Source organism: Mustela putorius, unplaced genomic scaffold, assembly GCF_011764305.1.
Source record: "Mustela putorius furo isolate JIRA1106 unplaced genomic scaffold, ASM1176430v1.1 tig00000585_pilon_pilon_pilon, whole genome shotgun sequence".
In the NCBI taxonomy this organism is placed as follows: Eukaryota; Metazoa; Chordata; class Mammalia; order Carnivora; family Mustelidae; genus Mustela; species Mustela putorius.
In genome coordinates this window covers 2,639,495-2,652,737 of record NW_025421424.1, presented here as the reverse complement: position 1 = coordinate 2,652,737, position 13,243 = coordinate 2,639,495, and the positions used below count along the sequence as shown (strand labels likewise).

The 13,243-nt window shown below is 45.7% G+C and overlaps 1 protein-coding gene and 1 long non-coding RNA gene across 3 annotated transcripts; one reads left to right on the top strand and one right to left on the bottom strand.

Annotated features, from left to right (window-relative positions):
• The first annotated feature begins 4,369 nt into the window (after nucleotides 1-4,369).
• Nucleotides 4,370-12,684, top strand: LOC101680243 (3 beta-hydroxysteroid dehydrogenase/Delta 5-->4-isomerase). The gene is made up of 4 exons (XM_004771044.3): nucleotides 4,370-4,509; nucleotides 4,608-4,826; nucleotides 8,842-9,006; nucleotides 11,463-12,684. Exons 1-4 carry the CDS (start codon nucleotides 4,371-4,373, stop codon nucleotides 12,272-12,274), a joined length of 1,335 nt encoding a protein of 444 aa, XP_004771101.1. The 5' UTR covers nucleotide 4,370; the 3' UTR covers nucleotides 12,275-12,684.
• Nucleotides 5,727-12,222, bottom strand: LOC106003646. 2 transcript variants are annotated; one of them, XR_001176254.2, is made up of 4 exons: nucleotides 12,136-12,222; nucleotides 8,752-9,025; nucleotides 7,868-7,992; nucleotides 5,727-7,181 (listed from the first exon to the last, which is right to left on the bottom strand). It is a non-coding gene; the product is annotated as an uncharacterized LOC106003646 (long non-coding RNA). The 2 variants fall into 2 exon arrangements; XR_001176255.2 differs by having other exon boundaries at nucleotides 7,868-7,989.
• Nucleotides 12,685-13,243: the final 559 nt, after the last annotated feature.

Sequence of the window (13,243 nt, the reverse complement as noted above, 5' to 3'; positions counted from 1 at the left end):
GTCGAATGGTAAAGATGCAGATAGGCCACATCTTACATGACATGCCCTGATCTTCCTTGAACACCTGTCTCAGCACTATTTGTTTAAAAAAAAAATCCTCTTCTTCCATTGAATTTACTTGGTATCTTTGTCAAAATCAAGTGGCCATATGAATTTAAAGTATTAACTCATACCATAGGCAAAAATTCCCTCAAAATGGGTCATAGGCTTAAATGTAAAGGCTAAAACAATACACCCTTTGGAACAAAACATAGGTGAAAATCCTTATGACCTTGGGTTAGATAAAAACATGAGTGATAAAAGAGAAAAAATTTAGGGGCACCTGGGTGGCTCAGTGGGTTAAAGCCTCTGCTCTCAGCTCAGGTCTTGATAACAGGGTCCTGGGATCAAGCCCCACATCAGGCTCTCTGCTCAGCGGGGAGCCTGCTTCCTCCTCTCTTTCTCTCTGCCTCTCTGCGTACTTATGAGCTCTGTCAAATAAATAAATAAAATTGTAAAAAAAAAATTTAAAGATTTATTTATCAATTTTAGAGAGAGAGAGTACCTGCGAGCAAGGAGAGGTGCATAGGGAGAGAACCTCCAAGTAGACCCCCTACTTCGGGTGAAGCCCAGTGCAGGGCTCAGTGTCACCACCCAGGATATCATGACCTCAGCCAAAACCAAAATCCCACGTTTAACTAACTAAGCCACCCAGACACCCCCAAAGAAAAGAATTTTTAAATGGGATTTCACCAAAATTAAAAATGTTTGTGCTTCAAAAGACACTACTAAGGAAATGAAAAGATAAGTCATAGATTGGACAAAATGCTTTCAAATCATTTATCTGTGGAAATAAATAAAAAGAAATTTCATTTAGGATGGAGTCCGTAGGCCAGCAGGGGGAGGGCTTATGCCAACCACTCATTGTCAATTGCATACCAAACCAGGAGATGTACCTTGCAAGTAGATACCACTTTACTACCCAAAAAGGCTTTCCTCCTCCCCCAGAAGGAGCCCAACCAAAGAGGCTGTCACAGCTCAATCAATGGAAAGTTACTATCCTTCAAAATGGCATTTCACCCCAATGGACCTTCCATTAAAGCATCCCAGCTTCCCCTTTTCCTCTATAAAAAAGGCATTCCTATTCTTTGTTTGGTGCACTAGTCTATGGTTCTGTCCTAGCTTGCTTATCTGGGACTGCAATTCTCTGCTTTTCCTGAATAAACCCATTTTTGCTGGTAAAATAACTGGCAGTTTTATTTTGTAGGTTAACTTACCTATTAAAGAACTTGTATCCAGAATATGAAGTACTCCTACAACCCACCAATAAGAATATAAATAACCCAATTGAAAATGGGCAAAATATTTCAATAGATATTTCACCTAAAAGGTACAGGTACATCCAATAAACACATGAGAAGCATCACTAGCCATTAAGGAAATCAAATCAAAAGCGTGATGAGACACCACTTCTCACCCACTAGGACAGCTATAATTTTTAAAAAGGTGTATAATGATTGGAGATGTCAGGAAACAATGTGGAAAAAAATTGAAACATTCACTCAATACTGGTGGGAATGGTGGCCATTTTGAAAAAAGATTGGCACCTTCTTAAGTTAAAGATAAATTTACAATACGTCTCAGTGATTTCAATCCTACCAATCTACTTGGGAGAAATGAAAACATAGGTCTACACAAACACTTTATGTGGGTATTCACAGCAGCTTTATCTGTAATCGTCCAAAAAGTAGGGAAATCCCAATTATCCACCAACTGGTGAACCAATAAACCAAATATGGTGTATCCATACAATGGAAGAGTATTCAGCCCCTGAATGGAATGAAATACAGACACACGCTACAACAGAGATGAATCTCGGGAGTAAGAGTATGCTAAGCAAAATGAACCAGATACAAAAGACCAAATATAGTTTGACTTCAATCATATGATGTCCTGAAAAGGCAAGTTTGCCGAGTCAGAAAGGCAGTTGGAAGTTGCCTAGAGCTGAGGAGTGGAAATGAGTGGCCGCTAATGAGCACAAGAGAAACGTTCCAAAGCAAGATTGTGGTGATGGTTACACAAGCCTATAATTTTACTTAAAATGGTTGAATTACACACTTAAAACAAGTGGATTTTATGGCATGTAAATTATATCTCAATAAATTTATTTGGAAGTAAAAGAAATGTGATTTTGTGGCCCCCATCTGCCTTGCCCTTCATTTATTTCTCATTTTCTATAGAATTTATAGTTATTGGTTCCACTCAGAGACTCTAAACCCTTGTTCTTGCTCTTAGGCTGAAAGCGATTCCCAGAGGGACACTGGCCGAATTCTATCAGCCTCCAACACTCCCGACAGCTAGGGTAGTGAGTACCTTAGTGTTAAACCAGATGGGGGTTGTGTGTGGTTCACTGACAGCATGACTCTAGCAGGCAAAGCTGTATGACACACATTGGTGGCCCCAGCTTGGGCTCCACAGGTCTCAGCAAGACCGAGGGCCTTTAGCTAATGCTGACAGCTTCAGAGAACACGCTCCTACAATTCAGGGACTAAGCCAAAGTTCCCTAGGCAAGTGTGTTGGTAGCACGAGAAGTCAACTTTCAAGTGGGAAAAGGAGAATGTCCCCAACACAAGGAAAGGAGAAAGAGAGGCCCAGAGGAGGGTGTCAATCTTTGTAGGGCATTTCTCCCAAGAATTGAAGAAAACATTCTTCTTGAGTGCATGTCGTATTTTTGCCAGGACCTTAGGCTAGACTTCAAAACAGGTCTCCATAATTATCTAAGAGTCAAAAGCATACAGAGTGTATGTTCTGACCCCGAGTATTAAATTAGAAATCAATAACAACAGAATATTTAGAAAATCCCCAATTTTAGAAATTAAACAACATATTTTGGGATAACTCATGTTATCACAGGTAAATTAGAAAACAGTTTTACCTGAATGATGATAAAATCCAATACACCAAAACTGTCTGATGTGGCCAACCCAGTGCTGAGAGAGACATTTATAGCTTTACATGTCAATAGTCACAAAAGCAAAGGGATAAAAATCAATAATCTAAGCTTTAACCCTAAGAACCTTGAAAAGCAAGACTAAACTGAAGCCAAAGGAAATAAAAGGAAGCAGATAAGCAAAAGAAGCTGATGAAAGAGAAAAGGGACAAACAATGGAGAAATACAACTGTTAACTTTTCTGTAATCCACACAATTTAATTTCATATGTGTTCTATATTTAAATGTATATCTGGAACCATAAAGACTTTAGGAGGAAAAAAAAATCAAAGAGCATCTATTGGGACTAAAAATCAGAAAGTCATTGTTTCTGGGGTAGATTGGTGCGGGGAGGTGAGAATTGCCTGGAAAAGGGCAGGAAAGAGCTTTCTCAGGTGAAGGAAATGTTCCATATGTTGTCCTAGGTGGTAGTTACAATGATTATGTAATTTTTTTAAAAGATTTTTATTTATTTATTTATTTGACAGAGAGAGATCACAAGTAGGCAGAGAGGCAGGCGGAGAGAGAGGAGGAAGCAGGCTCCCTGCTGAGCAGAGAGCCCGATGCAGGACTCGATCCCAGGACCCTGAGATCATGACCCGAGCCGAAGGCAGTGGCTTAACCCACTGAGCCACCCAGGCGCCCCAAATGATTATGTAATTGTAAAGGGTTATTGAACTAACACTTAAGAGTTGGGTGTCTTAAAAAAAAAAAAAAAAGATTTGGATGTCTTCATGCATGTAAATCACACCTCGATTTTTTTAAAGTAGAAAAAAAAAGCTTATGGAGTTGGTATTTGGACAGCTCTGGAGCTCCCAAAGCATTCACAGCATCCTCTGAGATTCTGCTGAGAGTGGTTTTATAACCGAGACGTCATAAGATCTGCTGTGGCCACAACTCCTTATCCAAGCCATGGAGCTAAACAGTTACCACTGGAGATCTTCCCTTCAGTGGTAATCTTCCTCCCCAACTCTGGAGGTCTCCAAGGAGAAACGAAAATCGAGATTCTGGATATATAGTATTGGAAGGAAATTCACTGCCCGTAGAACTTCAAGGGTGACTGAAGCTGCTGCCAATGCAAATGTCTACACTTTGCAAGACAGTAATATTTCCAATGACACTCTGAGAGGGGAGCTAATGGAGTACACCGTGGATCTTCTCCCCAAATGTATTTACTTCACAAGGCAAACTTTCCCATTGCGCTGGCAGATTTTGTCTTTTCATTTAAATCCGCAGGTCTTGGCCTCCCAGACAGCTGGCACTGACTGCCGGATGTCTTGTTGCGAGGAGAACCAAACCTTTATCACACTGTGGCCCTGAAACTTGTTTCCTGTGCCTCAGAGGAATGAGAGATATATTAAAGGTCACTACTCATTGGGGGAGGAGGGAACCTGGAAAAGGCATGAGCAAAGAGTATGTGGTAAGAGTTCAAGGTGAAGAGGCTGAGCCAGAAACAAGAGTGGATAAAACTCCAGGCCTGCCTTGGGAAATAAGGAGACCAGAACCCAGGCTCTTCCAAGTGGCTTCCAACAGTCTAACAGGTTAGCACTTTTTAATTTTCTTTCAACTGGTCCTGGGCATGGGAGTTTTGCAAAAATGGAGCCTATAACCACCTGACTTCTCTTTCTGGCCATCCCAGGGTCACCCTGTAATCTAATCTGCTCACCAGTTTTTTCATTCCTGGAGAGTGCTTCTTGGCAACCCTATTTGACCATGGCTGGGTGGAGCTGTCTTGTGACAGGTGCAGGAGGGTTTCTGGGTCAGAGGATCGTTCGCTTGTTGGCAGAAGAAAAGGAACTGCAGGAGATCCGGGCACTGGACAAAGTCTTCAGACCAGAACAGCGGGAGGAATTTTCTAGTAAGTGAACTTGAGTTCATGGGTGGGTTGCTCCATCTTAACCTCTACACAGGTATGGGGAGGGGGTCTTGTCTAGCTGATCAAGGAAAGTTGTAGCCAAATCAAGGATGATTCCCTGTCCAAAGTCATCAGAAAGGAAATCAGAGGTGGTATAATGTAAGACATACACAGCTGTCAGGAGACCGGGTCTGACCCTGATCCAGAACTCGAGATCTGGATTACTGCAGGCTCACCACTCTGGCCTCTAGGTCTCTTTTCTTGTCATTTATAAAATCACGTATCTCTCCCTTGTCAACAACCCTAATGTTCTGAAGATTGTGGACTTGGCAATAGCTGTGCAACACCTCCAAAGGGCAGGCAAGCACCATTATCTGGAGATCCTACAAGTAGGTCCCTGCCCCTCTTAATTGCCCTGGTCTTTCTGTGGCTTCATTTAGCATTTCCAGTGAAGGTGAAGCTGAATGTGTTGTGTGTGTGTGTGTGCATGCGTGCCTGTGTGAGTGTGTGCGTGTATGTGTGTGTTCACACGTGTGTATGTGACAGGATGGGGGGAGGAAGGTGGAGAGGACACACAGCGAACAGCATGGGAGGGAGCCAGAGACAAACTGTGAGGCTCCAGAGCATGGGTTCCTCATGTGTAATTCCTATACATCTCTTCTCCACAAGAAAAGTGACAGCAGAGGGGCACCTGGGTGGCTCAGTGGGTTAAGCCTCTGCTTTCCGCTCAGGTCAAGATCTCAGGGTCGTGGGATCGAGCCCTGTATTGGGCTCTTTGCTCAGCAGGGAGCCTGCTTCCCTTCCTCTCTCTGCCTGTCTCTCTGCCTGCTTGTGACCTCTGTCTGTCGAATAAATAAATAACATTAAAAAAAAAAAAGTGACAGCAGAATCTGTTCACTGCTCTGCTGCTTTCCCCAGACTGCTGCCCCGGTGCTAATGCCAACCTAGACTTCTAAAAACCTGTTTCACCCCCAAATCCTTGAAACAGCCCTTTGAGGAAGGTAGGAAGGGGCTCTCCCCCAACAGGGTGTTGAGGAAATCAAGGTATATGAAGGTAAAGCAACTTGCCGAGGCACTCTGATTAATGGACTGCAGGGCTCAGAGTAGAGAGAGCCTCATCACGGATGTCCCCGTCATATGGCTCTAAGGCTGCCTCTTGGCAAAGGGAGTCTTCAGTCTCTCCCATTTCCCCACTGTGTATCCCCCAAAGCAGCCCCTCCCCTTCCCAGCCCCTGCGGACTGGGTGTCAACATGCAGGCCCAGGGTGCGCGGAAGACCCTACCTCTCCACACACAACCTCGCACACCCCCCGCTGCCCTCCAGGACTGTACCCGTCACTCTTCTCTTCCTCATTCCTGTGCTCTGAACATCTCACATGTCCTATTTCCTCTACCCTTTGCTTCAACGGGGCCTCTGATGAACACATATGAACATACACGATCAGCACCACTTGTTTGCGATCTTTTCTTCTCAGTAATACTCACAGTCTGACAGCCCATGCGGGGAAAGGCAAGGTTCAACCAGAAGACAGTTCCCCGGTGTGACCAGTCAGGCTGCATCCGGGGCGGGCAGGGGGCTCTCTACAGATCCCAATGGAGAATCCTCACAGCAGTCTGTCTACACTAGGCATTGCGCTCCGTGTTCTACGCAGGTCAATTCATTTGCTCCTGGTACCATCCCTGGAGGATAGGTAATGTTATCCTCCTCTTTTTAAACAAGAAAGCAGGCACAGAAGGGTGTCTTAGTCTGCTAAGGCTGCTACAAAAAGATCCCCCAGGCTGGGTGGCTTCAACCCGTTAGATATTTTATTTCTCACAGCTCTGGGGGCAGAAGTCCAAGAGCAAAGCAGAGTCATGTTCTGGTGAGAGCTCCCTCGGTGTTCAGAGCCTGTGTCTTCTTGCTGTAGAGGGCTCTCTCTGGGATCTCTTTTCGATGACCCCCTCATGAGGTCAAACCCTCGAGACCCTTCTCGAGAGAAGGCCCCATCTCCTGACAGCATCACACCGGCATTAGGATTTCGACGCATGAATTTGGCAGGACACAAACTCGCAGACCATAGCAAAGGCTAACTTGTTCAAGGTCCCCCCGCTGAAAAATGGCAACGCTGGAACTGAACCCCGAAGGTCTAAGTGCAGCGGCTGTGCTCTTAGCCACTAATTCGTCTAGTAGCTTCTCTCAGGGCCTCCCTACAAGGCAGCCCACACCGTGTAAGCAAGGGAGAGTTCGGGCTGCGCAGAATGCAGGAGTCCGCAGAGCCTTGAGGAAGGCGGGAGCTGCGCCTCGACCACCCACACATCGGCAGCGCCCTCTTCTGGTCTCTCCGCACCCCTGCAAACTAATAGGTTGATCGGAGCCAGCCTGCGAAGTCAGCAGAGAAGGGACAAGGGAAGAAGGGAGCGGGGCAAGGGGCGGGGAGGCAGAGATGGGGACACAATCAGAGAAAATCCTACTGATTCCCCCTGCCTTTCTCCCCCTCCGGGGCCTTCTTGGAGCTGCCCAGCAGCGGGAACTTGCCCAGGGCGGAGCAAACTTGGCAGAAGCGTAGGGAGAAGCAGATGGTTCTTCCAAGTTGTAACCCAGGAAGGAAAATTCCCTGCACTGAATTTTTCACTCCAGTTTCTCTCTCACTGTTCTCGGGTCTCCATTGCCTATTTCCATGAAACTGTCTTACCCTTTAAATACATACATACATAACATGCCTACAATGTATGTATGCAGATTATCCTTAATCTGCCTCAGGGAAAGAAAAAGAGTCCTGCCCTTGGGTGACACGGGAAAGAGAACCAGGCTTGAAGGCAGGGACAGGCCTGAGTCTTCCAAGGAACTGTGACTTAGACCTGCCCCTTAACCTGAATCTACCTCAGTTTCCCTATCTGTATAGTGGAAATCGGAATACCTATGTCATGAGATAGCCATGAAAGAAAAATCAGGACACTGTGGTGGTGTGGGCAAAGCAGAAAGCACAAAATAAGTGGAGGGTATTTATCCAAACTATTCGTGGCACCCTGTTTAGTTCACCGGCCAGTGTGAAGTGAGGACGTTACCTGAAGTGCCCCTTCCTGTGAATTTCCAAGAAGGTGATGTCCCTGAGGTTGAATCCACTGCCCTTGGCTCAATGGCCAGAATATTAGTCCCTTGGTGGCTGACTTATTTTCGGCACTGATACCTGCTTTAGATGATATCTAATCAGGTTTTGGTTTGGTTTTTTGTTTTTTGTTTTTTGTTTTTTCAGTTAAACCTCTCATTTGGGCCCATCCTAAATTCCCTGCTATTGGCTCCATTATCCTTCTGGTCACCTACGCAGGAAATACTTGGGTTGACATGGATTCTACCTCTTCCTCTCGGCCTCCCTCCAATAAGAACCAAGAGCTGGCTGGATAGGTTCTGAGAAGTCGAGCCTATGTATCCACCCCCTTGCCTGCTGCTGCTGGGGGAGCCCAGGCTCTGTCCTCCTCCTCTGAACTCTGCTGCAGACATTCTCTCCATTTCTCTCTCAATTAATGTCTCCATTTCATGCCTCACACTGACCCGTTTCACATAGTGCAGCCCGGGTTGGCTGCACCGACCCCACAACTGTGTTTATGTTTCTCTTCTTGTTCCAAATGCACGTGTGAGTCCTCATTCCCTCTAGGATTAAATTCAAATTCTTTCCTCTTATATCCACCCTCCATAATCACCCTAACTCTCCTTTATGAATTTTATGAACTTCCCATGAATCTCTTAAAGAATTTCCATCCTAGCCATACTTGACTCCTCACTGCACGAATTCCTTCCTTCTTTCCTTCCTTCCTTCCTTTAGAATGAAATGGGATGGAAACGGGTGTTCACTCTTCCCCAATAAATGCTATACCTTCGGACGTATGTGCCTCTGTTTAACTTGTTCCTTCCATGGATTTGTCCCCCATTCCCACCCTTTCCCCCCATGTACCTGTCCTTGAAGACCTGGGAAAACGCCACCTTTATCAGGAAACTTCCAGATCCAGAAAACCTTCCAGTGACCTGCCTTGTGTTCACACAGAGCTCCAGAGCAAGACCAATTTGATGATGGTGGAAGGAGACATTCTGGATGAGCAGTGCCTGAAGAGAGCTTGCCAGGGCATCTCGGTTGTCATTCACACTGCCTCTGTCATTGACGTCATGAATGTCCTTCACCGAGAGACCATCATGAATGTCAATCTGAAGGGTATAGTATCCCAGGGAGGCTATGGAGTGAGGTGGGTGCATGAGGCTCAGAAAACAGAACAGGAAGGAAGGAGAGGCTCCCATCCCCAAACACCTGCTGAGTCTGCCCCAGCTGCTTTTTCTGATCACTCCTGAGAGATTCAAGGCTGCTATGCTCAGTTTTTTAGAGGAGGAAACTGGGGCTGAGCAAAGCTAAATAACTTGTTCAAGTAGGAAAGCTGGAATTTAAGCCCACACCTATGTGTCTCCAAAGGCCACAAAAGCTCTTTCTAACTGAAGCTCCAATCAAGGGTCGACTCCAATCCAACCTTGAACTCTGGCTATCCAACTCTCTTCTGCTTCTCCTGGGCAAGGACCAGACCTCACAAGTGCCTTTCTGGTCATCATATTAGCCTTTCTGTGCCCCTCTGAGTTGGTAGTCACGCAGTAAGGCCAAGAGCTAGGAACTCTGTGATAAGAAGGGTCCCCGTGTCCACTATGAGTGAAGGGCCAAAGCTCCCGGCCAGTTTCCTTGTAGCAGGACTCCTGTGGGAGATCCCCCAGCCTAATGAGAACATCTAGCTCCTTCCTGCTTACCTCAAAGAAGGATTCATCTCAAGAGACCTGCAAAGCTAGTTCCCAGCCGTCTGGCAGGACAGAATTACCCAGGCCTGGCCTTCCCGTGGTATCTTCTTAACAATAATAGCTTGCCCATATCCATAAGAGTACTTCTTCAGCTCGCTGCTGGGTCTTTTGTAAAAGGGGCCTTTCTAGCTAGGTGCCCAAAGTCACCCCCCCTCGATCCTCATCGGTAAATGGCTGGTGGCTCTTTCTGGTTTGCGACTTTCCAATCTACTTTAAAAGGAGACACAGTTGTTTAAGGGATTAGCTTAAATCCCTTACTAGTTTCACATGCAAAGTCATCCTTCTGAGCGCTGGAGGCCAGTCCCTCTAGGACCACAGCGCCCCAACCCCCAGTCCCATCTGGTTTTCATGCCCTGCGCTACAAAGTTGGTCCTTAGAATGAGTCTTAGACAGAGGCTTCTTCTCTAAAGCAACTCGTTGCTTTAGGGTCTCCAGCGTAAAGTAGTACAACCTCAAGGAAGACCCTTTCTAATTTCTACTTACCCATACCCTCTCCACTCCCACACTGCAAGGAGGGTGCTAGATTAACTGAGTTTTCCTTTTTAGCCCCTTCTGCTAATTCCTGCTCTCCACGACTCCCAACAACAGGGCATTTGAAACCCCTGAGAAGTGGTAGAGGTATCAGTTAATTAAAACCAAGGTCAGTTCCAGGTTTAAAAGATACTTCAAATAACCAGGTGGTGGGTATTAGAGAGGGCACAGATTGCACGGAGCACTGGGTGTGGTGCAAAAATAATGAATACTGTCATGCTGAAAAAAAATAAAGGCTTTTGGGAAATTTCAGATACTAGATACATATGAGGACATTTACTTTCATACATGGTAATATTAGATGAGTTAAATGAATATTTCTCTGATGTGCACATTTAATTTTAAATCATCAAATTTTAGCAAAGAATTAATATTTCAAATGTAGCTTCCATGGACAAATAAACTAGTCCATAACTCAATAAATTAATTTTAGGCAAAAAAAAAAAAAAAAAAGATACTTCAAATAATGGTCATTTCCCTCTCTGCAGGTTGATTAGCCCCACATTTTCTCAGCCTCTAGATCTGATGTTTTTTTAATGAGTCTGTCTCTCTGAAAAATCAAATTGCACAGATAAAAAAGAGAGAGAGAGAGAAATAAAAATGAAACTTTGCGGGGGGCGGTATACTTAAGGGGAAGGTGCTCTGCTTGACCTCCCTCAGCTAAAAGGATTCTGCAAGATTATCCCATTATAGGTATCAACCACCAGAGGGCACACTCCCCCTACTGGTTCTCCAGCAAGCTCAGCCTAGAAGGTCAATGCCAGGCTCCAGAATAGTAAGTAAAAGGAAGGTTTCTCACCCCCACTCTTCAGACCGGGATAAAAGGAGTCACAGTCAGAATTAGGAGTGGCCTTTGTATGGAACACTCAATCAGGACTAGGTAAAATTCTAGTCCATATTCTGAGTATGGCCTCCTAATTATATTTTATTTAAAATAAACTGTTTTTAACGAGGTGGTAGGGATAAGTGAAAATTTTCTAATGTCTTCACTCAGCAAAACATAAAACGGCGATCCTCTGTCCTTTTCCAAAATTCAAAGTACACACACAGGTCCAGGAATTCCAAAAAAAAACTAGAATTCTTGCTCTCCAGAACCCAAAGTTCGGTTTCTTCTCACTTTTGCCTTTTTGCATTTTTCCTATGGCTATAGCATGTTCAGATCTTAGCTGGAGACACAGAGGAATGCACTCCTCCTGATCTGCAGTAACCATCTCACTTGGGGAAGGGGGTGGACATGGTCTGCAGCCATGATAGGCCCTTTAGGTTATTTGTTGACGCTGATGTTGTACTCCCTATGGGCAGGTACTCAGCTCCTTTTGGAAGCCTGTGCCCAGGCTAGTGTGCCGATCTTCATCTATACCAGCACCATTGAGGTGGCTGGCCCCAACTCCTACAGGGAAATCATCCAGAATGGCCACGAAGAAGAGCATCTCGAATCAAGATGGTCTGCTCCATACCCCTACAGCAAAAAGCTTGCAGAGAAGGCGGTGCTAGCTGCTAATGGGTGGGCCCTTAAAAATGGTGGCACCTTGCACACCTGTGCCCTAAGGCCCATGTATATCTATGGGGAAGGAAGTGCATTCCTTTATGACTGTATATACAAGGCCCTGAGGAACGATGGGGTCCTGACACATCAGAGCAAGTTCTCCATCGCCAATCCTGTCTATGTTGGCAATGTGGCCTGGGCTCACATTCTGGCCTTGAGGGCCCTACGGGACCCCAAGAAAGCCCCAAGCGTCCAAGGACAGTTCTATTACATCTCTGATGACACACCTCACCAAAGCTATGATGACTTCAACTACACTTTGAGCAAGGAATGGGGCTTCTCCCTTGATTCCAGAATGAGCCTTCCCATATGTCTGAAGTACTGGCTTGCCTTCCTACTGGAAATAGTGAGCTTTCTGCTCCGTCCAATTTACAAATATCCACCCCCCTTCAACCGCCACACAGTGACATTGTTAAATAGTGTATTTACCTTCTCCTATAAGAAAGCTCAGCGGGATCTGGGGTATAAGCCGCTCTTCAGCTGGGAGGAAGCCAAGCAGAAAACCGTGGAGTGGATTGGTTCCCTGGTGAAACAGCACAGAGAGACCCTAAAAACAAAGACTCACTAATCTGGGGGTGACAAGTAGATACAGAGGTTGTTGGGAGTCGTCTATTGAGCTCTCCCCCTCTGGCTTCATACAGGAAGAAACAAGGCCACAGGCCCAGGTCCTACTGCCTCCCTTTACAAGATGGCTGCCTTACTGTTTTCCTCCTACCACCGGAAACCTTCCCCGTCCCTGGCCCAACCGGAAGCTTTCTGTCCCGCCCACACTGCAGAGGACCGACAGGGAGATTTGCTGTAGCTGCTCAGACGAAAGCCTCCACTCCTGGCTCTGAGCTATTCGGGCCTCTTCCGTGTAGAATGTTGCCTGTTAGTTCCATTTCCTTTGTTACATGCAAAGTATGTCTTATCTTTTACAAATTCCTAGTCCCACGCACAGCTCAGTGGAAAGAGTAATAAATGTTTTAATGCCTAATCCGGAAGACGCTGTGGTTGACGTGAATACATACCTTCCTCCTTCCCCCTCCATTTCTAGGGATCATTATCTCCTATTTAGAAAAGCAGCATGGAATGGAGGTGGGCAGAAGCGTTGCGGGGGGTGGGGATTAAGACCGACGAAGCATTTGCTATGTTTCAGGCAAATATCACTTCATTTAACTCTCTCTAGAAACCTCTGAGAAGTTTAGAAACCTTACTAAGGTTTCTAGTAAGGTTTAGAAAGTAGGAAGTTCTTCCAGTACGGTCTAGAAACCTTACTGCCTTTTATGGCTAAGGAAACTTGATCATCAGATACCACTCACTAACTGCTAAGTGACCAGGACATTTTAGACTGACTAGAAAACCCCTATCTGTCCACTGAATCTTGCAACCTGAACTGCCTAAATTTATAACACAATGGGGGTGGGGTGGAGGGCTTGGTCAGCGGCGCAAACAGAGCACAGAGAGGAGGAGTGTGCCCAAGCTGCTCCTTGGGAGAGGCGGGTTCCTTTGGGTCACCTCCTTCTTGCTCAGCCCTGGGTAGGAGACCCAGCAGAAC

Excerpts from the sequence above, each read along its gene's own strand:
- LOC101680243 (XM_004771044.3), top strand. The coding sequence starts at position 4,371 with ATGAGCAAAGAGTATGTGGTAAGAGTTCAAGGTGAAGAGGCTGAGCCA. Across the intron at positions 4,510-4,607 it reads GGCTTCCAACAGTCTAACAG|GGTCACCCTGTAATCTAATC; the intron begins GTTAGCACTTTT and ends TGGCCATCCCAG. Across the intron at positions 9,007-11,462 it reads CATGAATGTCAATCTGAAGG|GTACTCAGCTCCTTTTGGAA; the intron begins GTATAGTATCCC and ends CCCTATGGGCAG.